The 26,376-nt window shown below is 41.1% G+C and overlaps 1 protein-coding gene across 4 annotated transcripts in view; it reads right to left on the bottom strand.

Annotated features, from left to right (window-relative positions):
- Nucleotides 1-26,376, bottom strand: part of EML4 (EMAP like 4) — a 259,496-nt gene that overhangs the window by 31,748 nt on the left and 201,372 nt on the right. For all 4 annotated transcript variants that reach the window (XM_045009994.1, XM_045009992.1, XM_045009993.1 and 1 more), the window contains 7 exons: nucleotides 22,235-22,330; nucleotides 17,732-17,866; nucleotides 17,381-17,516; nucleotides 12,010-12,161; nucleotides 7,144-7,269; nucleotides 6,857-6,988; nucleotides 5,818-5,885 (listed from right to left, as the gene is read on the bottom strand). In XM_045009994.1, the coding sequence (XP_044865929.1) occupies nucleotides 5,818-5,885; nucleotides 6,857-6,988; nucleotides 7,144-7,269; nucleotides 12,010-12,161; nucleotides 17,381-17,516; nucleotides 17,732-17,866; nucleotides 22,235-22,330 (845 nt within the window). The remainder of the gene's footprint in view (nucleotides 1-5,817; nucleotides 5,886-6,856; nucleotides 6,989-7,143; nucleotides 7,270-12,009; nucleotides 12,162-17,380; nucleotides 17,517-17,731; nucleotides 17,867-22,234; nucleotides 22,331-26,376) is intronic.

Here is a 26,376-nt window from a genome sequence, read left to right as displayed (position 1 = left end):
GACTGGTAACCATGCCCATCTTATTACCAATTTATGGTATGGTAGATGGTACAGTATGGCTGGTAACCATCTCTGCTGTCATGCAAAAGCAAAAGCATGCTGCTGTGTAGCGCTGCTGGACCGCCTCTGTCAGCGGCATCTAGTACACATACGGTGACAGGCACAAAAGGCAAAATAGGCTCCATGGTTTCCATGCTGTGGTGTCTGCCAGGGCAATCCAGGGAAAACGGGCTTGAAATGATTGTCTGCTGTAGCTTTCCCGGAGGAAGGGATGACTGACGACATTTACCCAGAACCACCCGCGAAAATGGTTTTTGCCCCATCAGGCACTGGGATCTCAACCCAGAATTCACAGAGACAGACTACACTGTGTTCATTCTTCGCAAAAATTTATCTTTGCAAGGAATTCACTCCCTTTTTCACATCACACAGCTTCGACTGTCTCCAGACCTGCCACAGCATCCCCCTCACAGAGGCTGGCAAAGATTAGGCGGCGAAAGAAAAAGACAGGGGACGAGATGTTCGCTGAAGTTATGGGGTGCTCCCGAGACGAGGCGGACCAGCAGAGCCAGTGGAGGGAGACCCTCTCTCTGTACCAGCGCTCACACAGCGAACGGGAGGAGAGGTGGCGTGAGGAAGACAAGCAGGCGACTCAAACGCTGCTTGGACTAATGAGGGAGCAAACGGACAGGCTCCTGCGCCTTGTGCATGTTCTGCAGGACCTCAGGCAGGAGGACAGAGCCCCCCTGCAGTGTATCTGCAACCGCCCTCCCCCGCCACAAAGTCCCATACCCCCCTCACCCAAAATAACCAGAAGGAGGGGCGCCAGAGGCCGTGTAAACTGTCACTGCACCCCAGCAGAGTGCTCAAGTACCCAAAAGCTCTCATACCCTAAATTTTGAGAAGTCCTTTCCTTCCCGCCTCACCCAAGCCCCCATCCCAGTTTCATCCCCTAACTGTCTAGTTGATAATAAAAAATACTTTTCTGTTAATTACTTTTTCCGTCATGTTCTTTTAGAGGAGACTGTGTTTGAAGGGGGGGAAGGGGGTTGGTAATTTGACAGGACAATCACCTTTACCAGGGTACAGACATGGGGGCAGGATCAGCAGCAGGTCACACACACACTGCAGTCAGTACGCACCCTGGTCGGTATGGGAGGTGGTTTGCAGGTTCTGTGTGGGTGGGGGGGTACGTGACTTTGTAGCGGGGGAGGGGGGTTACAGATCTCATGCAACGGTCCCTGTCCTGGACCACAGAGCCACGCAGCAGAGGAATCTGTATCCGTCCTCCCCCGCCAAAAGGCCACATAGCCCCCGCACACAGAGTCCCAAAAAGGAGGGATGGCAGGCTCCGTTGAAACATCCAGTCTGGCACTGCAGACCGCTCTGGGAGCAGGAGCCTGTCATTCCTCGAGTTTACAGGCGGTCTTTACATCACCGCACACCCTACCCAGCACAGTCCCTGTCCCAGTTTCAACCCTGTAACGCAAAGTCATCAATAAAGAAACCTTTGTAAAGTTACAGTGGAACATGTATTTTATTTTTAAACGTGTGTTGGAAGGTGGGGAAGCGGGGTGGGCGGGGTATGTAACTGCAGATGCTAGTCAACAGTCACTTGGTAAAGAAACAGGGGCAGGTTCAGCTTCTCTGTAAAGAAACTGAACAGTCACAGGTCACGTTGCTCACTGCTCGCTGGGACTTGAAGAGTTCCTTGTCGCTGTGCAAGGCGCCTGCACAGAGCTTCACGAGCCAGGGCATTAGCGGGTAGGCTGGGTCCCCGACGATCACTGTAGGCATCTGCACATCCCCGAGACTTATTTTGTGGTCCGGGAAGAAACTACCTTCCTGCAGGCGTCTAAACAGACCAGAGTTCCTGAAAACACGCACATCATGAACTTTGCCTGGCCACCCGACGTTGATGTTGGTAAAACGTCCCCCATGGTCCACCAGTGCTCGCAGCACCATTGAAAAGTAGCCCGATTTCTCAGCAGCTGACTGTGGAAGAGGTGGACGATAAGGTGCGAGGAGTTGACAACGGCCATAACTGCAGCGGGATCCGTGCTCAAAGTGCTGTGGCGCCCGCGCTGTCACTGAGCAGAAAAGTGCACGAACAGATTGCCCTCAGGCGCTTTCAGGGAGGGAGGGAGGGAGGGCGTGATTGACGGTTCAATGATGACAGTTACCCAAAACCACCCTCGACACATTTTTTCCCCCAGCAGGCATTGGGGGCTCTACCCAGCATTCCACTGGGCAGCGGGGAGTGCGGGAACTGTGGGATAGCTTCCCACAGTGCACCGCTTCCAAAGTCGACGCTGGCCCCGTGAATGTGGACTCAGACAGTCGAATTAGTGTATTTAGTGTGGATACACAAATTCGACTTCATAAGGTCGATTCCACAAATTCGAATTAAGTAGATTCGAAATAGTCTTGTAGTGTAGACGTACCCTTAGACTTCTGATCTGTAGACCAGATTAAAACAGGCAAATATTCCTGAGCCATAGACAAAACTGTAGGTCTTTGGCCTTTGCTGATTTTCACCGAGGATTTCTCCCACTTGTTACTGCAGATATCATGCCTAACTTGTTTATGAACTGATGGAAGCACCTTGCACATATTGTGGCATTTTTAATCTCTAGGTCCTGCCCCCAAACACTTGAAAAGAATTTCCTTTCTCCAGACACAAGGTTTTTCTCTGTTGGGAAAGAAAACAAAACAAAATACCGCTCTTGGAAAAAGAAGATGGTGGACAACTCCACAGCTACAGAATAAAAATGAACTCCACCGGGGGGGCACCCATGGCACAGTACATGATTGCTGGCAAATTACCTCTGTAGACTCACAGGATTACTGGCGAAATCATGAGTCAAAATAAATAAAGTAAGATACAGAGAGTGGGTAGCACAGAAGAATGGACGTTATCTTTTGCCATAACGTTTGCATATTTCCATAAAACTATCTGGTTGATGCGAGATATGCCAATGAATGTCTAGTAATGGGCTATAAAAACTTACAAGTTTTGTCAATGAACTAGCAAAGAGATAAAGCTTCCTGTAGCTAAACACAGGGGCCAGATCCTCAGCTAGTGCAAATCAATGTAGCTTTGTTGACTTCAGTGAAGCTACACTTACGTAGTTCAGCTGAGGATCTGGATCAGTAGGTCTTCTCTGCCTTTTAGTTTTCTCATGAGGTCCTTGGTAGCTTTCAAAGAGGTCTGGATCCTCTAAAGAGAGCTCTATCCATTTTTTTCAGCAGCGCTTCTGAATGGTTAGATCAATGGTGCTCAAAGTGCAGTACATGAATAGCAACTTGGTGCTTTATTTCTCCTTGAATAATAATCTTGCCAGCCCAAGAGAATCTATGGAAGGGTAATCTGTACATTACTTAAAAATATATTTTTCAGCAGGATTTCCTATCACCAGGATCTGTACTCTTTCAGCTGTGCAGTTGCAGAAAACTGAGGTACAAATGAAAATAATCAATTTTCTCCAATCTGATGGACAGGATTATGACTGGACATGGAGAGCATTTAAATTAGCAGGTAACAATACATGCAGCAGGTGACACAGAGACAGTCTGAATGGAGAAAAGATGCTGAAATACTGACTGATGGGAAATGAGAAGGGAAAAACCCATTCCAGAAGTCTGATAATATGTCACGGTTGATGATAATGCACCATCTCTGACCGAGGAAGGGAAAAGAAGGAGAGGAAGAAAGTTCATGTTGTTCTTCAGATATTAGGATTCTAACCATCAAGAGGACCAAGTAATGTTATAGTGGAAGTGATTTCCTGGAAGACCAGCACCAGGGAAGAGTACTTAAAAAATAAATAAATCAGTGAACACCAACCTACACAGCTTGACCATCCAATCGAACTCTTGTTCAAAGTTTAAGGTGGACCTCAAGAATGCCTAAGAGTTGCAATGGCTCTAGCTCTCTCTATCACAAATATTACTAGTACAGTAGGTTTGCTGTGGCTTGTTTTTGTAACTTAGTTCTTGCCCTGTGATCCAGCCCTTCTGCTCTATTAAATCAAGTAAGGAAGAAGTACTTTAAATTCAATTTAAAGCCCTATCAAGAAAGTGGTGGAAAAGGTATGAACACATGGAAGAAGTGGAAACCAAGCAAACTGAAGATGAATTATATCTTTGTCAGGAAATTACAGGAGGTTTCTTGCCTGATTAATGACCTGATGGAACTCCCAATGCATTCAGTAGGGGTTGGATCAGGATCTTAGAGAGAGTTTTGGAAAGGTTTTGAGTGCCCACAGTTCTCACTGAAGTCAATAGGAGTTGTAAGTGCTCAGTTTCTCTCAGGACCAAGCCCTAAATACTTAAAATTATGCTGAAGTGACAGCAATCAAGTGGACTAAGGCCCGGTCTACCTAAAACTTGAGTTGACCTAGCTACATTACTCAGACCTGTTAAAAATGTCATGCCCTGTGCAATGTAGTTAGGTCGACCTAACCCTCACTGTCTATGCAGCTAGGTCAACAGAAAAATTCTTCTGTCAGCCTAGCTACTGCCTTTTGAGGGGGTGGATTTTCTACAGTGACGGAAAAACTTTTGTGGCACTATCATAAATGTCTACCCGACAGCTGCGCCGCTGTAGCAACTGTACTATAGACATACACTAAATAAAAAACAGGTCATGTTATTTAACCAGTAGGTTGTCTAATCCTGCTCAGACCTGGTCTAAATGAGACAGTGGTAAAAACACTGTTGGATGCAAGAGTCTTTTCTCTGAGCTCAAAAATCCCTAGAGAAGATAAGGCCTTATAGTTGCCTTGAGCCACAGAGAGTTTGGATTTGCATCTAGAGCCAAATTTCTCCAGAGCTGAGAAATGTTTGCATTCAGCATTTTGATCGGGACCTCTCTCTAGCCTTTAGTGATGCAAGGATATTATGATGAAGCTGAACTGCGACACAGGGCTGGACTACCTCACTGTGCTAACTCTCTGTACTGTTACAATAATGTGCAATGCAGCACTGTTTTCTTTGGATAGGTTCAAAGCACTAAGCCTGCCTCCTTTCCTAGGGATAAAGGCTCTACAGGTCAATATGAAGGGAGTGTATGTGGCTGGGAGGAGGAGAAGGAGGATGTACTACAATTCACCTGTCTTATGAATTAGTTTAAGGTGATCTGCAAAGGGTAGGAGTGAAAGGAAAAAGGTCTTTGGCCTTATTCGCTTCTTTAGAATATATAAAAAAGTTTTGAAAGGGTTCCCCCCCGCCGCACTCCAAAAAAAGAGGGGGTGGATGATTCTACTTTTTTATTTTTTTAATTGGAAAAAAAACCTTAGAAATTCAAGTCTTGCCTCCTTGGAAGATTCTACGACTACTGGAGAATGAATGAAATTAGGACATCTCAAGAGAGTGAAAGATGAGCAAATGTGGAAGGAAGAGATTCTTTAGGCAGGCTGTTTAATATTTTTTTCTTTAGTGACCAATTCATTCCCATGTCTAAGTGAAATTAGGGGGAAAGGATGTCTTAGTTTCAACATTTCACCTTTTCAATTAAGGTATGGTAGCTCACAACACCCATCTTCCACACCTCCCAAGAACTGCTTCTCAAAGCCAGGGAATATTAGGCTTGAGAATTCAAATATTTCAAAAGTAATAAAAAAAAAAATTGAAAAAACTTTAATCTCTCCCCGACCCTAACCACCACCATTCAAGATGGCCAGCTTCGTACATAATAAGGAAGGAAAGAAGAGCCTAAAACAAAATATTTAAAATTCCTTTACAGGTCACTTGTACACTTCAAGAACATCATCCCTCTTTCTTTCCCTCATCATAACAAAACCAAAATATATTTACCTTCCTGAGTGTGTTCCTATTGCTACCACTGTTCCACTTGGATGGAAATCAGCACAGTGTCCTGGTTCCTGCAAGAGAAAGGTGTAGTTATATGACTTAATATCAAATGTATTAATATTCACAACCTCCCTTATGTTTAAGCAATGTTAAAAGGTCTCACATTAGCTGACAAAAGAAGGAAAGTGGAGTCAATTCTGGAAGGCCAGGTCTAACTCACAGCACAGTTTTGATTATTACGGTATATATTTTTATATATTGCCACATGACTTTCAGGCAAACAACAAGACAAAGTTCCCGCCACAAAACTTACAATCACCTGGGTAATATGAGAAGATAAATCAGTACATTATGTACAAATATAGAAAAAAGAGGGGAAACTGCTAAAGCAGAGCATTCCAAACTCTGACATTTTTTGAAGTTCTTGTTCAGACTGTACAAAGATTATTCATGAAAAAAAAAATTGGGTTCATGAGCAGAGTCCTGGTTCCCATCACCAAGTAATGTCATTATAAAATGTAGAACGATGCTTATTAAGCTTGTTATTTTTAATGGTCAGATGGAGACTTTTACAATAATAGAATCTTTTACATAATTCTGTTCTATTCAAGAAAGCTTTGAACTGACTTAAAAAAAAAAGGACAAGAAAAATAAAGCCTCAGTGAAACACATCATTCACAGCTTTGCTCATGTGAGTATTATACAAACTCCCACCTTCCCAGTTTCTGTGAGTGAGTGTGTTTTGGGGGGAGATGTTTCCACACACATGTCCCCAAGTTAAATTTCCTTAGCATTTGACAATTCACTATTAAAATTAGCCAAGGTGCTAGATACTACTGAGTTACTTGAACCCATATTTATATTTTCCAGAGGCAGGACACCTTCCAACTAGCCATTTTAATGCTATGGGGTCCCACATTTTGCCTGTTTGTGGAGGATAAGCTACATACATTAATTTCAAATGCTTCTGAAAGACATTTTAAGTACTTTCTCGCTGATTGTTATTTTTAACCTCAATGCCATTAGAAGAAAGCTCACGTACATCTAGCAGCCTGGTCCATTCTAGTGTGTGGTCCACAGAGTTCCACATACAAACTTGCCTATCTTGAGCACATGTTAACAACAAATCTTTGAAGGGATGTGTTGCCAGACCCCAGAGTTCATCTGTATGACCCTGAAAAGGAAACAAATTATTTACTTCATATAGTTCCAAGACATACACCAGTAACCCTTCCCCCCCCCCCAAGTCTCTTGATTTAGGTCTTTAGAGAAAAAAAAACATACCAGAGGAAAAGTTTGAATTTGCAGTAAGCAAAATATTGTGCTCACCTGTACCTCTACTTGGAAACCATCATTAAATGTTCCCCGCAAAATAAAGTTTCGTGAAGTGCCAACTAAAAACTGATCTGCTTTTCCTTCTGCTACTGCTCTGATTGTCCCATACTGATCAGGAACCTAGGAAAACAAATTTCTGTAAAGGCAAATCTTAACACCTACCAATTTTCATCTTTGAAGGACACAATTAGTGTAGTGTATCATGAAACAATAATCAACGGGAGATGCAGTTTCCAATTAAAATGGAATAATCCAACCTATTTGACATCAGGATATTGACCACATTCAGCAGCTGAGTTCACACAGTCTAATCAGATCACTCACAAACTTAATTGCAGTTCTATGTTATACACTTATGCATTTTCTCACTAGAAATAATTAAAAGGATCTGCCAGCACACAGGTTTGGGAACACAGACACCACAACATTGGGGGGGGGGTGGAGGGATAGCTCAGTGGTTTGAGCACTGGCTTGCTAAACCCAGCATTGTGAGCTCAATCCTTGAAGGGGCCATTTAGGGATCTGGGGTAAAATGAGTACTTGGTTCTGCTGGTGAAGGCAGGGGGCTGGACTCAATGACCTTTCAGGGTCCCTTCCAGTTCTATCTCCATATATTTATTTTATTTAATGAAACTATTAATGTCTGCTTTAAGGAACAGCTCCAAAAGAAGCCAGGAAGAAGAGACTGTTCACACCACCTTCGCAAAACCTGAAAGCGTGGGAATGTTAGTGGAGGGGTCATTAGAGAGACAAGGTGGGTGAGGTAATATCTTTTATTGGACCAACTTCTGTTGGTAAGAGAGACAAGCTTTCAAGCCACACAGAGCTCTTCATTAGATCTGGGAAATGTACTCAGAGCTCACAGCTAAATACAGGGTGGAATAGATTGTTTAGCATAACACATATTTCCAGAGTGCATTCAAGGTGAAGTGGCCGTTAACATCTCTCCAGTGTTGGGGGAAAAAGACAAAAAAGTTGGGGGGGGGGGTTTAAGTTGGTTATAGATTGGTGTAACAAGCCATAGTTCCAGTGTCTCTATTTAGTCCATGATTTTTAGTTTCTAGCAACATTACGAATGTAAGGCTCATCTTTTGAAATCCCAGGCTCATCTTCTGAAAGTGCTGTGCAGGTTTTCTTTGAGGATGAGGACCAAGAGGTGAGATATAGAGTGATCGCTTAGTGAAAAGTATTCACCCACAGGTGATGTGGTAGTTTTGTCTTCTATCATTTTTCTTTGTGAACTCATTCAAGAGAGCATAGTGATTGTCTGATTTCACCCACATAGTTGCTATTGGGGCAAATAGTGCACTGGGTAAGGTACACCGCACATGAGAGGTATGTGTACACCATAGATCTTGAAAGGTGTGTCATGGGGTGGGGGGTCTGATCATCATAGCAGTGAAGATAATGTCTATGGGTTTTGCATCTATTGTTCAGACAGTGTCAGGTGCTGCCTTGACTTGGTGTGTGGGGAGCTTGCCTCTGATGATGTGCTGGGAGAGGCGGGGGGAGGGGGTGTTGAAGGCCAGAAAGGGTTCAAGAAAGATTTTTCAGGATGTGGTCCCTATCGAATATGGATTGTAATTGTTTGATGATATGAGGATCCGGCAGTCACACCTAACGGTATATCTATACAGCATCTGAGAGGTGTAATTCCCAGCTCAGGTAGACATACATGAGCTAGCTCTGCCCAAACGAATGCCTACAAATAGCAGTTTGGCTGAGCCACCCAGGTACATACCAAGGGGCTCAGGCAGGTTTGTACTCAGGCAGCTAGCCCAAACTGCTGCCTGTGCTGCTGAGGCCACACTGTGATTTTTAGGCACTAGTTTGAGCAGACCTAATACATGTACATTTACCCACATTGGGAATAACACCTGCCAGCTGCTGTGCATACATACCCTGAGTCTTCACTTGCTGATGGAGCACTGTAAGACAATTGTCTTCCACCAGTTTTTGAAAAGATATACCTCTCAAGTGGTGCTTGCTACCTATGTACACTACTTAATCTGAAATTTACCCATGAGGCTGCTGTAGGAGCTGTATTTTGCTGGAAGAGACTATTTCCCCCACCCTGCCTTCCCCACCCACCCTGACTGATGTCAAGAATCACCCGAACCCCAGCCCATTTATTCACTCAGGTCAGGCACATACACAAGGACTTGACCTCAAATCAACAATATAGACGTCATTCTGTAAATACGTTTCCCCACTTTCTCACCCAAGAATATATATAAGATCCCCGAAAACACTTAGGTGGGTGCTTAACTTTATGCATGTCAATAGTCCCATTGATCTCAGTGATGTGTGTACAATTAAGTTAAGTTCAGTAACAGTTTGCAGGATCAGTGCCCTAATGTGCATTTTGCTTTGATAAATAAAGGCAGTTAACTCAACATATGAACTTTGTGGAAAAAGTTAAATGTGAACTGGGACAGCTCAGTAATTTATACTTTTGCAAATCTTCTGAGCAAACAGGTCTTTATAGTTTAGTTCAGCCCTGACACAGGCACGTAAGGCTGATTAATTCTTATTTCAACTTTTTAAGTTATTGTGTGTCTATCTATTCATGTACACACACACACACACACACACACACACACACACACACACACACACACACACACACACACACACACACACACTCCTCTTTAAAAAAAAGGCAATCCTTTGGGCATTTCTAATACATCTGTCACCTTATGGTCTGATATACAGAGACACACAATGCCCACAGATACCCAAGGAAGTCAATGGGAGTTGAGTGCGCTCAGCATCTTTGAAAAAAAATCAGGGTATTAGTATATAAGTGTCATAACGTTATAAGTAAGTTATGGTTTAATTTAAAAAATAGCTATTAATGTCAAGATCCATTAGAATCTAGCATGCTCAAACAAGCTACTTGGAGGATAGGAAAATTTGTCTAAAAATACATGGTGATAATAAAGAGGAGTGGTAACATTTTCAAAAGTGCTTTAATGACTTAGGAGCCAGTGGGACTTAGGCTCGGAGGTGACTTAGATGCTTTAGAAAATGTTACTGCAGCTCCTTAAGACTTAATGCAGGTAGAGATTATACCAGTGGTGGGCAACCTGTGGCCTGTGGCCCGCATGCGTCCCATCAGGGTAATCTGATTGTGAGCTGTAAGACATTTTGCTGATATTAACCATCTGCAGGCACTGCCCCCCATAGCTCCCAGTGGCTGCAGTTCTCTGTTCCCGGCCAAGGAGAGCTGTGGGGAGCAGCAGCCAGCACGTCCCTGTGGCCCCTTGCCTTCAGGCACCGCTCCCCACAGCTCCCATTGGCCAGGAGCAGAGAACTGTGGTCACTGGGAGCTCCGGGGGGCGGTGCCTGTGGAGGGTCAATGTCAGCAAAATATCTTGCGGCTCGCAATCAGATTACCTTGGTGGGCTGCGTGCGGCTGCAGGTTGTCCACACTGGATTATACACACAGAATCTGATGTTTGCATTTTTAAACACTAGACGCTGGAAATCTGACAGAAAAATTGTGTTGTTTCTAGCAAATGCATCCTTATTTTATTAACTTTTGATAGATATTCATGAGCTCTGTCAGCAACTACTTTGGCCTATAATAATTTTTATTTACTGTATGTTTAAACTGTATTATACAATGCTGTTCTATTTTACTATATTTTGTCCTATTCTGAGTGCTCCTTTTCTGTTTAATTATTAATCTGCACAAAAAAAGTAAAAGCTATAAAAGTAAAATAATCATCACTATGGAAGTTATTTATTCAGGGTACTGGCAGGATTTTTCAACACAAAATAATTACTTTGTACAGAGTTCATGGCACATTAGCAAAGGGAATGTGGAGATGATGATCAATATTGCTCAAATTACTGTTTACCAAGTGTAACAGAAATTTCTCTCTCAGTTGGTGTTTACTTAATAGATACACTTATTAATTAGCTTCAAGGAAGTTCTTTAAAAAAAGATTGTGGGGATTCATTTGCTTAACTGCTACATTTAGTTTCCCAAAATGCTGTGAATTCATCATTGTGATAAGTTGATACTGGTTAAATAGAAAATACAATTCAAAGTAGTATTATAACGAATTTCTAAAAGGGATAAACTATTCCTTGTACCTTTGTCACTATAGTGTACCAGTGGCAGGCTGTTACACCTGTTTTAAAATATCACAAAGTGCAATTTTTATTTTAGAGAAGTAATCACAATTTGCTTGGATTTGCTATGTATCAAAATTGTGTACAGATACCATACTTTGAAATGGTGTTAAATAATTGTGATCAAGCAGATGACTGTTAAAGTAACTATGATGTTAAAACAACCTCCTCACACCAATCATTATTTCTTAGGTACAAAACATTCTTGTGTATTCTGTAAGCAATCTATCAAATGTAAAGGACATTAGCTATCCGACAGCGTACAGGAAAATGCGATGAGATTACATCTCAGTTACTTTGCTTTTGACCAGAACCATATTTTTCTCTCCAAAGAGGCAATTTTGTTGAGAGGATATTGGAAAATAAGTGTTGCTAAATAACAATTTTTTTTGTTAAAGGGATGAGTACAATCTAGCCAAGAAAGGCTCAGAGAAGAAGAAACTGGAAATTTCTGATCATCCCTTTCCTGAGTAGTATCCGAGCCTCATTTATAGTTAATACAAAGCTACATTGAGGCTTAATCTCTTTTTATTTATTTATATTTATATTAATTAACTACTGGATTTGTAAATGGAAAACAGCAAAAATAATGCAAAAAAGTAATGAAATACTGTAATCCCAGACTGATGATTTACTGATTTTTTCCTTATGTACGGTATCTTGACTTAAGTGTGTGAGGGTGGGGAGAAGGGGGAGGGGTCGTGCTTCCTCTCTTACCTCTATTTCCCTTTCAGGGTTCAGATCATGATCCCACAGAATGATTTTTCTGTCTTTCCCACCTCCAGTTAGCAGCATTCCATTCCTCATTTGACATAATGTGAACACGCTGCCATCGTGAGCTTTGATTTGTCTACTTATTTGATATACACCTACAATCATGAAAAAATATAATGAATGCCACTCATTTTTTTTTTCAGTTTGGATTTCACAAAACTTTGCATTTTGGAACAAGAACTAAGTGGCACTGTACAATAAGAAATGTTATTGGGTGTTTGAGGCTGTTCCAGTGAGTATTACAAACAAAAGGTGGTAGTGTTTTCTTACAGAAAACTAGAAGATAAAACAAAGATCTGCTCACCTGTACGATTATTTTGTGAGGCTGTTACTAAAATTTTTTTGAATTCGCTGCTATCTGAGGGAAAGCATTTCGCAAAAGGGGAAAGAGAAGCTTCTAACCATTACTTTTGTGAACTAGGGAGGGAAATAATTTATCGTGTTATCAGCTAATGTAAAGAATTAAGTTCTTTTGGCAAATGTGACCCTTCAAGAATCCTTGTCTGTAGTCTTATGAGGACAAAAATAAGTGAATCAATTATGGTGAGGTCTCCAGAACACATGAAACTGCCACTGGTGTTGGTTCACCTAAAACTTTCAATGTATCAGTTATGATCTATTTTAAAATTCAATCAAAAGGTGCTCCAAGCAAAGGATCTACCTCCTAAGATCCTGGTGAAGGTAGGATGAATAGGACTGGATAGTTAAAAAGGCACAGTGAAAGCAGAAAAAAGAGGAGAATTCTCATTTTCCAGCTGTGCCTGCATGCCTTCTTCAAACAGAAGAGTCTAAGAATTCACCAAAAAATGGTAGTATGATTACTTTATAAATTAACTTTAGTAGCTATAGTTCATAACTTTCTAATGTGCAATTTTATCTAATTTACTAAATTAGGGAGACAACAGTAATAAGTAATAATAATGGTTAAAATGTTCAGAATTGGGGCCGAGATTTTTGAAAAAGGGCTGCTTAAAGTAAGGCTCCAAAGTCCACATTTAGGCCGCAGTTCAGTAAGTTATTGAAGCATGTGCCCAACTTTAATAGTAGTTCCATTTAAAGTTAGGAACCTGCATATCAAATAATCAAACATGCTTAAGCCTACCAATGACCATTGCACTAGCCAGAGTGACCACGGTTGACGGTGTAACACCAGGCATTGTGTAGTGAAGTTCACAGGCCAGGCTCAATCCTATGAATCCACAAATCTCTGGAGCAGCACTGTGGGTGATGCCAGGTAGGGTCAGGGCATGCACTCCTTTGTGCATCGATGTAGAGTTTGAGAACCCATTGTGCTTGGGTGTTTTTGTTTGACATGGCCAAAGAGCATGCAATGCCACTTTTGAATATAATGAGTGACTGAAAGAAGGCCAAATCACTGAGCTTATGACATTTGGCACAAAGTCATACCACTTTATGCACAGGATTTGGTGCTGACAGTGCACATGAAATGTGTCTGCTGCTCCACGTCTGCCTGTAAGAGTGTTCAGGTTTCCAACCCATATGACAATACAGGTAGTACACAGGTTTGATAGATCCCGAACTCTGTCTCACCGCAAAGATGTTTTTGCGTCTGTAAGCAAGACATGGACTTCATGCAGGAGGCGGTGACACCTATTCTCGAAGAACATCTGGTTTGCTGTGTCTGTTTGAACTCTGCTTGATGCCTACATAGATGAACTCATCAGTGCTCTCCACGGTATTTGATCCCACTTGCACTGTGAGTTCTGGTGGCCCAGCTCCAAGGTTCTGGACCCTGATCTTCTGGCATGAGACAATCCTGTAGTGTGGGTGGCATCTTGTAGACCTTAGTGGGTGGAGTTGAAATTTTCTGACTTCTCCAAAATCAGAGCAGCATCGTCAGTATAGTTTTGGTTGGTGAACACTTCTTGACTAATCTTGTTTCTGACATGTGGGGCGGAAAATCCAAATATCCAATCGACAGCTAAACAGAATAGTACTGGGGCAAGAATGAATTCCTGCTGCACAACTGAGGTTGGGCAGAAACATGGCAAAAGCTGTGGACCTACGTGCACTCTTTCACTGGTACCGGTATGAAGATCATGCACCAGATTCAGCAGAATATCTGGAACACCAAATCCTTTCTGGGTGAACCAAAGTGCTGACCTAAAGACTGAATCAAGAGCCACTTTGATACTGATATATGCCATGCGAAGTGGGCATAAGTACCCTGCTAAATTGGACTGATTTTCAAAGGTACTGAGCACCCACGGGATTTATTGGCGCTTGGCATCTTGGAAAATTAGGCCATTGCTATTTATGTGTCTAAATATATAGATTAGGAGTCTAACATCAAGCACCTAAGTTTGGAAATTTTGGCCAATGTTTAGTAGCATTGCATAATGCTTATCTATACAGTGGGAGGTAAGGAATTACTTTGCAAAAGGGGGAAAATGAGGCACAACGGTTAACATTTTCAAACTCTGATTCCTAAAATCAAACACCTAAATGAAGTTGGGCTGATTTTCAGAGATGCTGGTCACCCACAGTTCCCACTTTATTTAGACCACTTTTTTGAAAATATTCCTAAATATAGTTTTAACTTTAGGCACACCAGTTTGAAAATGTTGACCTGAGTAACTTAAGGTCACTCAGCGGCACAGCTAGGATAAGACTCAGAACTCCCAATCTCCAGTCCCATCCTCTAATCACTAGATGCTAACCTCCAGAAGAATGTTATTCACTTCTGAAGAATTAGGTTTCTCTTAAATGTTTGCTGTTATATGATGTTGCCTTACGCACAGATGTATAACATACTCTTATGTGAGCACTTCTTAAAATAAACCCTTAGCCTGAAGGCTAGGCAAGGCACAAAGAGCACATCTGCCAATTTCAAATTGTTACATATGGGTCAGTGCAAAATGGCTACATTTTCTAGATGTCTGCGAGAGGAGACTGTGTCAGATATATAGAAGTATTTGGAACTTTGTAGGCCTAGTTGATTTTTCCTGATTAATTTCACCTATGATGCAGTCGAAAATGCTATGAAGCCTTTCAATTACCGATGTGAACACTTTTCTCACAAAAATGTTTTCAAAATACAAAAAAACAAGAAAAAATGGTCTTGGATATAGTTGACAGTTACTGTGCGATTATATTTACTCAAAGACTATATTTTGAGCACAGATGCTCAAAAAGATGGGAATTGCCACCTCCTATATGAAGCAATATAAAAAGACAAGTTTCTAGAGCAGGGTTCAGCAACCTGTCAGAAGTGCTGTGACGAGTCTTCATTTATTCAGTCTGATTTAAGGTTTCGCATGCCAGTAATGCATTTTAACATTTTTAGAAGGTCTCTTTCTCTAAGTCTATAATATATAACTAAACTATTATTGTATGTAAAGTAAATAAGGTTTTTAAAATGTTTAAGAAGCTTCTTTTAAAAATTAAATTAAAATGCAGAGCCCCCGCAACCGGCGGCCAAGATCTGGGCAGTGTGAGTGCTGCTGAAAATCAGCTCGCGTGCCACCTTCGGCACGTGTGCCATAGGTTGCCTACCCCTGTTCTAGAGCTTCAAATACTTTCTTAAAAACTAAGAAAAGCAGAGGATATCAACTTTACTTAACTGTCTGTAGGGTGCAATTTACCAGGTTTTTAAAATCTGGTTTCACACCCCACCAAAACAAAACAAAAAAAAGTGTGTGTGTGTGGGGGGGGGAGATGAAGGGGGTCCTAGGTAAAAGCCCATCACCAATCCAACATGGTACACTAACTAAAAAAAACAAACAAAAAAACAGCAATTAAGCCCATGCATGAAATACTCCAGCCATCATGGGCAAAAACTTTTTAAGATGATCATGGCAAAAGTTATTTGCACAGACGTTATAAAATGAACTAAACATTTAATATTTTCTTAATTATTTTTCCATTTCAATTAGTGTTTGTTTTTTTAAAAAAAAAAACAGATTTAGATTTACCTACAAAAATAGATTTGCAGTTAAAGATTTGCTTCTTACATGACTGACTTAAACTGGTATGCCAGGAAAACAGAGTGTTTGAAATAGCTGCCAAGTAAAATAATTATCCTTGACTTTAAAAGCTACCTGAGGGCTCAACAGTGCCAGTTCTGCATATGTCTAGTAGCAATTCATTTTTCTTCTTTTATTTTAATTGAACAAAAAGCTCACCCTAAAAACAAGTTCAACCCAAATGCCAAATCAAATGGGATTTAAAGTATATTTTAGTGTCAGGATTTGAGCACCTGCTTAGTTAGAAACTATTATTATTTGGGTAACTCCTACACTTCTGTACTACACTTTTTTCATTACATACAGGTCCTGTTAATATAAGCTTTCTTTATGATGGATATTCATTTGAGACTTTAAAGGTTTCACAATGGATGTGTCAAGAGCCAAATGTAGTCCATGGAGCACTAAAAAAGTGAGCCTGCAGCCTCCCTGAAACTATAGGGTGAGGACAAGTCTGATTAACTGCACCATTTTTATTGCTGGGAAATTCAAACAAAATCATTTCTATTCATTTTGGCCCCAATCCTGCAAGGTGCTGAACAGCTCCAGCAAAGTGTAAAGTCAATGGGCATGTCAATGGGAGTTGTGGAAGCTCAGCACTGTCTAAGATTGGGCTCCTATCAAGGAAGATACAAATACAAACGAATGGTATTGTCATATATAGATACTTTAATACAAATCATTATGCAAATTTATAAGCAATTTACAAGCATCTCTTGGGGTCTTGGCATGTAGCCAATTTAGCCATTTGGGTCCAAAAGGCTGGGCACCCTTGCATACTGGAGCATTTATACCACTGAATTTCTCGATCACATTCCATATGGTGCAATGTGATGACAATCATTCTTATCACTTGCTAAGGGTTTGACCCTCTGGTAAAGCTATCATATCCCCCTCTATAGTTCTGCCACTCTAGTAAGGATTATAAACATTTCTATGGCTGCAATTCCAGATAAAACAGAACACTTCTCCCTGCCTTTAACAAATGATTCTAGCAGTAGCTGGGAGTGAAATTGCATTTTCATATGCATACTGACACAAAAGAGACAAACCAATTAACACCATGCAATACAATTTTATAAAAAAGAAAGCAGATTAATAGACCAAAAGGGACCATTATGATCTTCTAGTCTGACCTCCTGCATACCACAGGGCATGGAATTTAAACATCAAGCCCAATTGTAATGACTGTTGCAAAACTCAAAAGAGAAAGCACTGTACATATTATGGACAGGTTTATTTTTCTAAATGTCATCCTAACACAATCTTTTGTACGTATGTCTTCTGCAGACCACCATGCTGTAAGATTAACTGTGAGTGTACTGTACCTTTAGGTCCTTTTCCTGGTGTGGATTCTACAGTAGTTTTGCTCCATATAAGCATTATTCCACCTGAGTCTCCAGTGAGCACATCTCCATTCCCCAAAAATGCCAAACATTGCACAAATTTGGGTTTTTCATATTTCTGAAATGGAACAGCAAGAGAAATTAGATTATAATTGTGCAGACACATGCACACCCACAAGTGTAAAAAATAGTTCCTAGTTTTCATAATTTATTTCTCCATCCAACGTGTAATAAGGACAGTGATCCAAATTCATAGCTGGCATGAGCAGCTAACTCCACTGACTCCAATTGTATTCATTTATGAATCTGGCCTAGTGCAAAAATATTTCTTACCCCAAAAATCCCTTGCTTTCTTGCTAGTGAATTGCCACTCCAGGTCCAAAAAAAGATGTGAGATTTGCCACAAGTTATGATTGTGTTTGCCTCAGTTGGATGGAATTCTACAGCAAGCACAACTTCATTTGTAGTCTATAGAAATAATAAAAGAAACCATGAGCTTAATGTTATATTTATTCAGATGAATATTAATTTACTATTTTACACACACACACACACACACACACACACACACACACACACACACACACACAGTTTTACATAGATAAAAGAGTATATAGAATATTGTGAGTGTAAATGTATACATATAAAAACATACAGACAGATCTGTTTGGATAAGAAAATATATTAGTTTGCTGTTGTCTTTTACATTTCTGAAAGATTTCATAAGATTTTTAGCCAGAAAGAGGTTTTATTAAATCTGAAATGATCCTTTGGCATAGCATTCTTCCCCCCCCCCTCTAAGAATGCCTTTTGCAAAAGAAAACAGGAAAAATACAAGAGACTTTTTGTGGATGAACAGGGCTGGCGTTTCCATTAGGCGACCCTAGGCAGTCGCCTAGGGCGCCAGGATTCGGGGGGCGGCATTTTGTGCGCTCCCCACGGGAGCTTCTGGTTCCACTCCCGTCGCGCTGCAGAAGAAGGACCTTCTGCCAACGTGCCGCGGAAAACAGCGGCAGGCAATTGAGCAGCTCAATGACTGCCGTTGTCACCTGCGGCATTTCGGCGGAGGGTCCTTCTTTGGCGGTGCGATGGGAGTGGAACCGGAAGCTCTTGCGCGCCCCGTGGGGAGCGCACAAAATGCCGCCCCCCGAATTCTGCCTAGGGCGCCGGAAACTCTGGCGCCGCTCCTGTGGATGAAATAAACAAAAACTTGCTGCTGTCTGATTTCAAGACACATATGAGCATCTCATTGTTTTGGATAATGGATTTATGATAGAGGTAACTCAGCCAATCATAATACACTTGGCTTAAGTTCACTCATTTTCTGAAATCCTGTAAAAGTTCTCTTTGGTTCTTCCCCCCTGCTCTGAAAAAACTACATAAAACTCACAGATAATAAAGATAGCTCCTTTGTGACACTATAAATAGACTGGGACTTTTCACAAGTTGGATGTGCCTTTACTGAATAGTAATAGCTAAGCGAATTGTATTATTTTATTAATTTTAAAATAATCTTTCATTTTACTAATAAGATATTTTACAACAGATTCATTTTTTTTTAACATTTTTTTCAGATAATAATCATCTGCTATCTAGTAATAAGTTCAGTGAAACCTGTACAAGAAAATACCTTTAGAAGGCAATCTCTGGTGCCAATTCAACAAAGCACTTAATCACATCTTTGTTTACCTTAAAGTATGTGCATTTAAGCATTGACTTCAATGGGACTTAAGCATATGCTTAAATGATTTGCTGAATAAGGACCCATGAGACATCCCAACGATCCCCATATGTATTTAATAAATTCTTATTCAATGTCATTAGAAGACGATAGTGGTTTTTGTTGGACACCTGTGGCAACTTAAATGATATTCCACTGTAAATGTGAAACCACACAAGTATGTACATAATCATGTATGCACACACAAACTTTAGACCATATAACTATTAGATTTTAGGGCCCAACCCTGAAAGGTGTAGAGCACCTCCTGAGTGATGCAGAACACCTTTAACTCCCACTAAAGCCAATGGCTGCTTAAAGTGGTTCAGCAACTTGCAGCATCAGGCTCCAAGTGGAAACTCTAGGGCACAACTTGCCTGCATTCCAAGAAATAATTATGATCATCCAAATAAAAAAAAAAACCCTCAAGATACCAGATTCCAGGACTGAAGTACTATAGAATTTAGAAACCAAAAGCATTTATAAAATATAAAGAGGTTTTTTTAAACTAACACTTGAAACTGCTGATGTTAATTTTTAATAAATCTTGGAATACCAGGGAAATTCCAGAAGACAGGAAGGCTACTAATGTTGCGTCAATATTCAAAAAGGGAGAGAAGGAAGACCTAGGTAACTACAGGCCAGTTAGTCTGACATCAGTCCTGAGCAAAATAATGTTTTAACCTAAATCTGATTAAAAGTTAGCACCATACAATATCAATAAAGCCTATGTTTAATGGATTCAGAACCAGGCTAATTGATATATCTGGAAATAATAGCTGTCAGTGTGAAACCATCTTTGAATGGGGGTGTTTCTAATGGCGTTCTGCGAAGATCGGCAGTAGGCCTGACACTATTCAACATTTTCATCAATGGTCTGGAAATAAATATAAAATCACTGTGATAAGATTTGCAGATGACACAACGGACAGGGCTGTGAAAGAGCCCTGAGAGCTAACAGCTGCCCCAACACTCTGGTCACTTAAGCACCGATTAGCTCCCCCCCCCCACCTGAGAGAAGACTTGACTTAGGAATGGAGTAAACCTAATCAGACTGTGGGCTGAGGGAGCTAACTCTAGCATTAGCTGGGAGGACAGTTAAAAAGCACAGGAGGGAAATGCAAAAGGAAAGAGGCGGGGTGGGGGGGGGAGCTAGCAGAGCCCAGAGGAAACAAATTCTTCAGCTGGCAAAATTGTTTCCTCTTCCTCTCCCTGGAGAAAGGGCTGAGGAGTGAAGGACAGGGGATAGGTAGAAATGGTACACAGGGGTTGTGATGGTGACTTGGCAGAGTTAACAAATAACTCAGACATCCAGAGACTGTTGGTGAGGGAATGAGAGGAGCTTGCCCTGTTACAAGGGCAGTCATACAGAGTGATCTGGAATACTTGGAAAGCTAGGCCCATTCAAACAAAATGTGTTTTAATATAGCCAAATGCAAAGCTATAGATCTAGGAACAGGCTGAGGATGAGGGGTTTGGGCTGCAGGAGGGGGCTCTGGGTTTGGGGGGACTCTGGGTTGGGGCAGGGGTGCGGGAGGTGGTCAGGGTTCTGGGCTGGAGGTGCAGGCTCTGGGGTGGGGCCAGCGATGAGGGCTTGGGGTGCAGGAAGGGGCTCCAGGTTTGAGGGGTGGCTCAGGGCTGGGGTAGGGGAAGAGGAGTTCAGGCACGGGCTTATCTCCGGCGGCTCCCAATCAGCAGTGCAGCCGGGGTGCAGAGACAGGTTTCCCGCTTGTCCTGGCACCGCGGACCGTGCTGCACCTCAGAAGAGGCCAGCAGCAGGTCTGGCTCCGAGGCAGAGGCGCACAAGTAGCTCTGCGCGGCGGAGTGTAGAGCCGGTGCTCGGGCAGTGTGCAGAGCTGGACCTGCTTCTCACTGCTTCCTGGGCACAGCACAGTGTCAGAACAGGCAGAGACTAGCCTGCCTTAGCTGGGCAGCACCGCCAACAGGACTTTTAATGGCCCGGTCGGCGGTGCTGACCAGAACTGCCGTGACCCAGTGCTTTACATTCTGCGACCCAGTACTGGAAAACCACTGACCTACAGAAGTGATGGATTCTCCAACTATTGTTGTTTTCATATCAAGACTGGATGTCTTTCCAGAAGATATGCTACGGCCAAACACTAGTTGTGGCCCAATACAGGGTAAAAGGGCGAAATTTTATGGCCTGTGATGTAAAGGAAGTCAGACTAGAAGATTTAATGGTATATTCTGACCTTAAGCGCTATAAATAGATGAATATTGTACATCTCATCAGGCAGGCGGCAACTTCAAACTAGAGATTATCTTTTCATTCCCATTTCAGAAGGAAATAAGGGTTAGAAAAGAGAAAAATACTGTAGTGCCATATGGTAAATATTTTAAAACTTAAGGGCCGATTCTGGTATAAAACAGAAGAAACTGCACCAAGACCAATGGAGTTAGAGCAGTATAAAACAAAGGTGAAAGCAGAATCAGGACAGTAATATATTCAAAAATAACTGTATCTTGATGACACAACGTTAGTTTCCATGAAAACAAATGGCAAAATCAAAATATCAGAGAACCGGAAGCCAGAAAATCCCTCTCAGTAGTCAGTTTTGGCTGCTATAGCGTCAGCTCTAAACCACTTATCCTTATCTTATGTTCATGGCCCTGATCGTGGCTTCCAAAGGATGGGAGAGCTGCTGATAGACAGCAGGCAGCTCACAGTGTAAGAGTAAGACTTCCCGCTTGTAGATTTTGGCTAAACCTAGAAGGACCAGTTTCAAAAACCAGCTGCAAATTTTATTTATCCTTTGGCCCCTTAAACTTCCCGGTACTTCAAAGAGAAAAAATGTTAATGAAAAAAGTTTCTCCCCCCCAAGGAGTCACTTTGCTTTTAATTGTCTTTATACTTGAAACCCTTAAAAAAATTTTTTTTTCAAATTTTCAAATCCCCATATATAAAATCAATAACAAATAGTGTGTGGTGGAGTTATACTATACACTGGGGCTTCTGGGGTGATAGAAGATGCTGTTTGGATTTGTGCCTCTCAGTGCACCAGATACATACATAGAAAGCCATATGAGAATAAACTGCACATGTGCTGTACAAATTATATCTCAGAATATTTGCTTAAGCAAAGTGTCCTATTTACCTTTATCTCTGCTACCTTTGATTTCCTTTGCCAGTCCCATACAGTCAACATGTGCTCGTTAGAGTCATCAATCACACACAAATGAGAACCTGAATCCTTTAAAAAGAAAGCCACAGACAGTGCTGTCATATCACATTTTGAAATAGGATAAGGTATGATTTAAAACCAAACACAGCAGTACTATATTTCAAAATCACTAGAATGCACAAATAAATACTGTGTCTATATGAATAAGCAAAAGTTTAATATAGTTGGATATTTTCCTTTATACTTGGAACTGAGAAATCTAAACTCAGCTTAGTATTTCCCAATAAACAAATGAACCACACTTTAGATGGTATTCTGGTAGAATTTGAAAGCAGGCATTATCAACTCCCTCTCATCACCACCTTTCAATACCTTTTTAACCCTATTGTTTGCAATACTGTGTTGGAAGCATAAAATACAAAATGTTTTGTCATCTACCACACTCGTCCCTTCCCATTTCGAAAATATTTTCCTTGTCAGTTTCATATGGAACATGTAACTCTTGGTTCATTTCTTTAATTGTAACAATAATATTAACACATAGCATATATATCTTGTTTTATATTTTCAAAGCCATATATACATTTAGACCTCACAGCAATTACTGTTAGAAGCTCCATTTTGCAGATAAGAAAACTGAAGCACAGACTACATTATCAAAGTAAAAGCACGTCTAAGTATCAAATTTAAATGTCTGTTCTCCCTCTGCAGTAGCAGGCAACTTAGCATTTAAGTTTTACATACTGTAAACAGTGTAAATGTTTCACAACAAGAAGTTACTGAATAAAAAGAATCAACGATAAACATAGTTAGGGCCAAATTTTAAAAGACAGGCCCAGGATTCTTGGGGCAAAAATATGCAGTATTTACAAATGAACATTGGGGGGAGTTATTATTGTAGCACCACATAAAAATGAGGCATTTATGTACCCATTGGTGAACAGATTTGGGGCCTTCTTTTTCGTTTAAATGTGGTTCCTAGAGTCCTAACTACATTCACTAACAGATTATGACAATTTTCAGGTGACAGTACAATTTCCAGTTAAAACTGAATTTGAAACAGAATGCTAGGTGTACAAAACTAAACTAAGAGGCCTTATTCTTGCTCTGGTTACATGCGCTGCTCTCATTGGGATTAGTGGGATTAGTGGGTAGAATGATATGGCTCTAGGGTATTTCCTGCTTATTGTCCCTATAAGGCACCATATAACAGCTATGTTTGGGATGTGAAATTATTTTTTTTAAATTATGTTATTGTTAGATTATGGCTAACCTGAAAATATGGCCCTAATTGGTCTAAACTGCAGCTGCAAAATGGCACTAACAAAAATGGATGCTGGCCCTTACTGTTCTGCTAAGATTTTTTTTTATGGCATTTTTCTCTACTTTTTAGAAAATAAGAGAGAAACCTATTATAGGTATAAGAGAGGCCTTTTCGAGACTATGAACGTATGACACTGAAATAGCATTTTACAGCTCTGTGGGCTATAATTGTATGCTATAACGAGCTGGAGGAAATAATGGTATTGTCTTAAACTGTACTACTTTGTTTCGACAACATGCTGGGGCAGGTGAACATTTATTCTTAACAGCAAAGTTTTTTGTCACTTCTTGAGGGCATAGCTTAAACATAATTAATTTTAGCAGCATAACTAAGCACCAGTTTAGTCTGTTTTATTTATTTAATTTCTTAATTGTGGGATTTTTTTTTTAACTGGGGATAAAAGGAGATGACGACATCTTTGGGACCCTACCAGGAGGTCCTTATGCATACACACTTATGGCAGGTGTGCTTATTTAAAAACCACATTATGATGGATGTGAGAGTTGAGAATGCTGCCACTGGATGATAATATGAAAAGCCTGAAGGGAAGAAGTAATTTGGAGCCCTAGGTCCCTCAATTGCCGTAATGATGGACAATGGTAGATATGAAAGAATAAACCAATGAAGACTAGACTAGGTGTTTGGAATTGGATATCAGCCCCACTGGTTTCAAATGGGGAATTATCTCAGAATGCAGACCACTGGTTGGGGCAGAGACCTTCCACAACAGCTTCTGCAGTTTAATACAAGGAATGAATGACTGAAAACTTGCTGTGATACTAAAGATACTGAGGAGATATCTGGGCTAATTACCAAAGAGACACTAAATCCAACCTGAGGCACAGGCTGGCTGGGGAGGTGGAGTGGCTGTGCTTACTGCATGTAATCTTAAACGCAGATCATCATCTCAAAATTGGGTATGTTTCAGCATGGCCAACTAGTGTAAGTGTCATAGAACAAGATAAACATGGGACTAAGTAGCTGTGTACAGCCCACCCTCTGTATCTAGGCTGAGTTCCTAAATTTGACCATGGAATCAACTTAGTCTTAGAATCACTGAGGCTAATTATCCTGGGTGAATTATGTCCATGAGACCAATGACTCTTCTTGGTTGACTCAAGATGTCCTGGCCTCTAACAACCACAAAAAAGTCGCAGGTGGTTTACAGATTTACACAAAAGCTGGCTGCACTCTGGATTTTATTTTAGGTATAGTACGGGTGACTTGGGGAGTAAAGATTATACTTGGCCAGAGTAAGAGCATGAACTTCATTTACTTTGAGGTTAGGCACCACATTTGGGGTAGAGAATCTATTTTATTGTGCCACTCTCAGATTAAGGGAACCAATCAGATTTCTGAAATCTCTGGAGGAGAATACTGTACAACAGATGGGCAAATCTTAATAGCCTGGGGTGATCTTATGATTATGTTTTATCATCATCTACTCTTGTGGTGGTGCATACACACACCTTCCCTCCCTACCTTTTTAGCAGTTCACTTAAGTATTCAGATGATCTGCAACAGATTAAACAGGCTGGAAGAGCTACAGAGCTGGTGACAAAAACTGTATTTTGTGATTTTTATCAATCATGACAAAGAATTTTGAAGTCTTATGCCATAGCCATGATGGAAGCAAAGAAACACACTTCTCCAGCATATCATCGTCTAGGAAGTCCCGATTAAAAGAATCATTCTGGTTAGTAGACCATCTGATTAATTTGAGCTACCCCTTCTCTCTCTCTCTCTCACACACACACACAGGAGTGCTTCTCACTATGAGGAACGTTCTATCCACTTCACAGGTCAGATTGTGTTTGTTTCGCCCTGATACAGAATTGTTTCTTATGAACTAAACAAAGTCGTCTCTGATTAGCTTCTTTGATTCAGCCAGAGTCACTCCGTAAGGTTCTGCGGAATGATTGGGAAGCTTTGGGCTGCAATTTGAGAAATAACATCCTGCTGGTGGGACATTGGCTCTATTATTGGTAGACACAATCGGTACCTCCCTAAGCAAGGACAAAGTGCTAACATCTCTCAAGCAATCAATTATTATTTCTTCTGTTCAAGTAACTGCCTCATAATATTGATAATCTGGCATATTATTGCTATGACCTCTTTGAAGAGGATTATGACACGGAAATTCTTCCATTTTCTGGATTTCTGATTACTGGAAACCCTTTCAAACTTTGTTTAGATCTGGCTACAGCTGAGAAATCACCCTGACACAGGACTCTAGAAGTCACTTCCCTCACTGACCTGGCAAGGTACGCCAAAAGGTCTATATTTTTGCACAGGCCTTTGCCCGAAGAAGAGGTATGGGATGAGAGAATGAAAGATTACTTGGAACAGGGAGTTGCTGATTCTTTTAGTTCAGTACTTATCAGAATTTTCCCAGCTAAGATACAAAACCTAGGCATGGCTTCTTGCCATGAATTATCCACATTCCACAGTCTTTTGCAGTCACAAAGAATTGTGCAATTGCCAAAAAACCATAGCTGATTTCAACTGCTGAGGATGGGGAAAACCTGATGGAAACAGATGGGGCACTGGGTCAGAAGACTAGTTGAGAGGAGGTAGAGCAGGTCAGGGACTGTTGACGGGTGGAGGCTGGTTGCCATGGGCTGCTTGCAGAAATATGGGGCCTGATGTGAGTGCTGGGGTGATCAGTGGGCTGGAATGTGAGAGAGTCGGCTGTGGGGTGAGAAGGAGGAGCTCCTATGGATAGCACTTCTCCCTTCTCCTCCCAACCCAACTGTATTCTATTCTCAGGTGATGGCAGCTGGCTTCCTCT

This window comes from Mauremys mutica, chromosome 3 (assembly GCF_020497125.1).
Source record: "Mauremys mutica isolate MM-2020 ecotype Southern chromosome 3, ASM2049712v1, whole genome shotgun sequence".
Taxonomy (NCBI): Eukaryota; Metazoa; Chordata; order Testudines; family Geoemydidae; genus Mauremys; species Mauremys mutica.
Note: the sequence above shows the minus strand (reverse complement) of the source record. Positions and strands in the feature narration are given on the sequence as shown.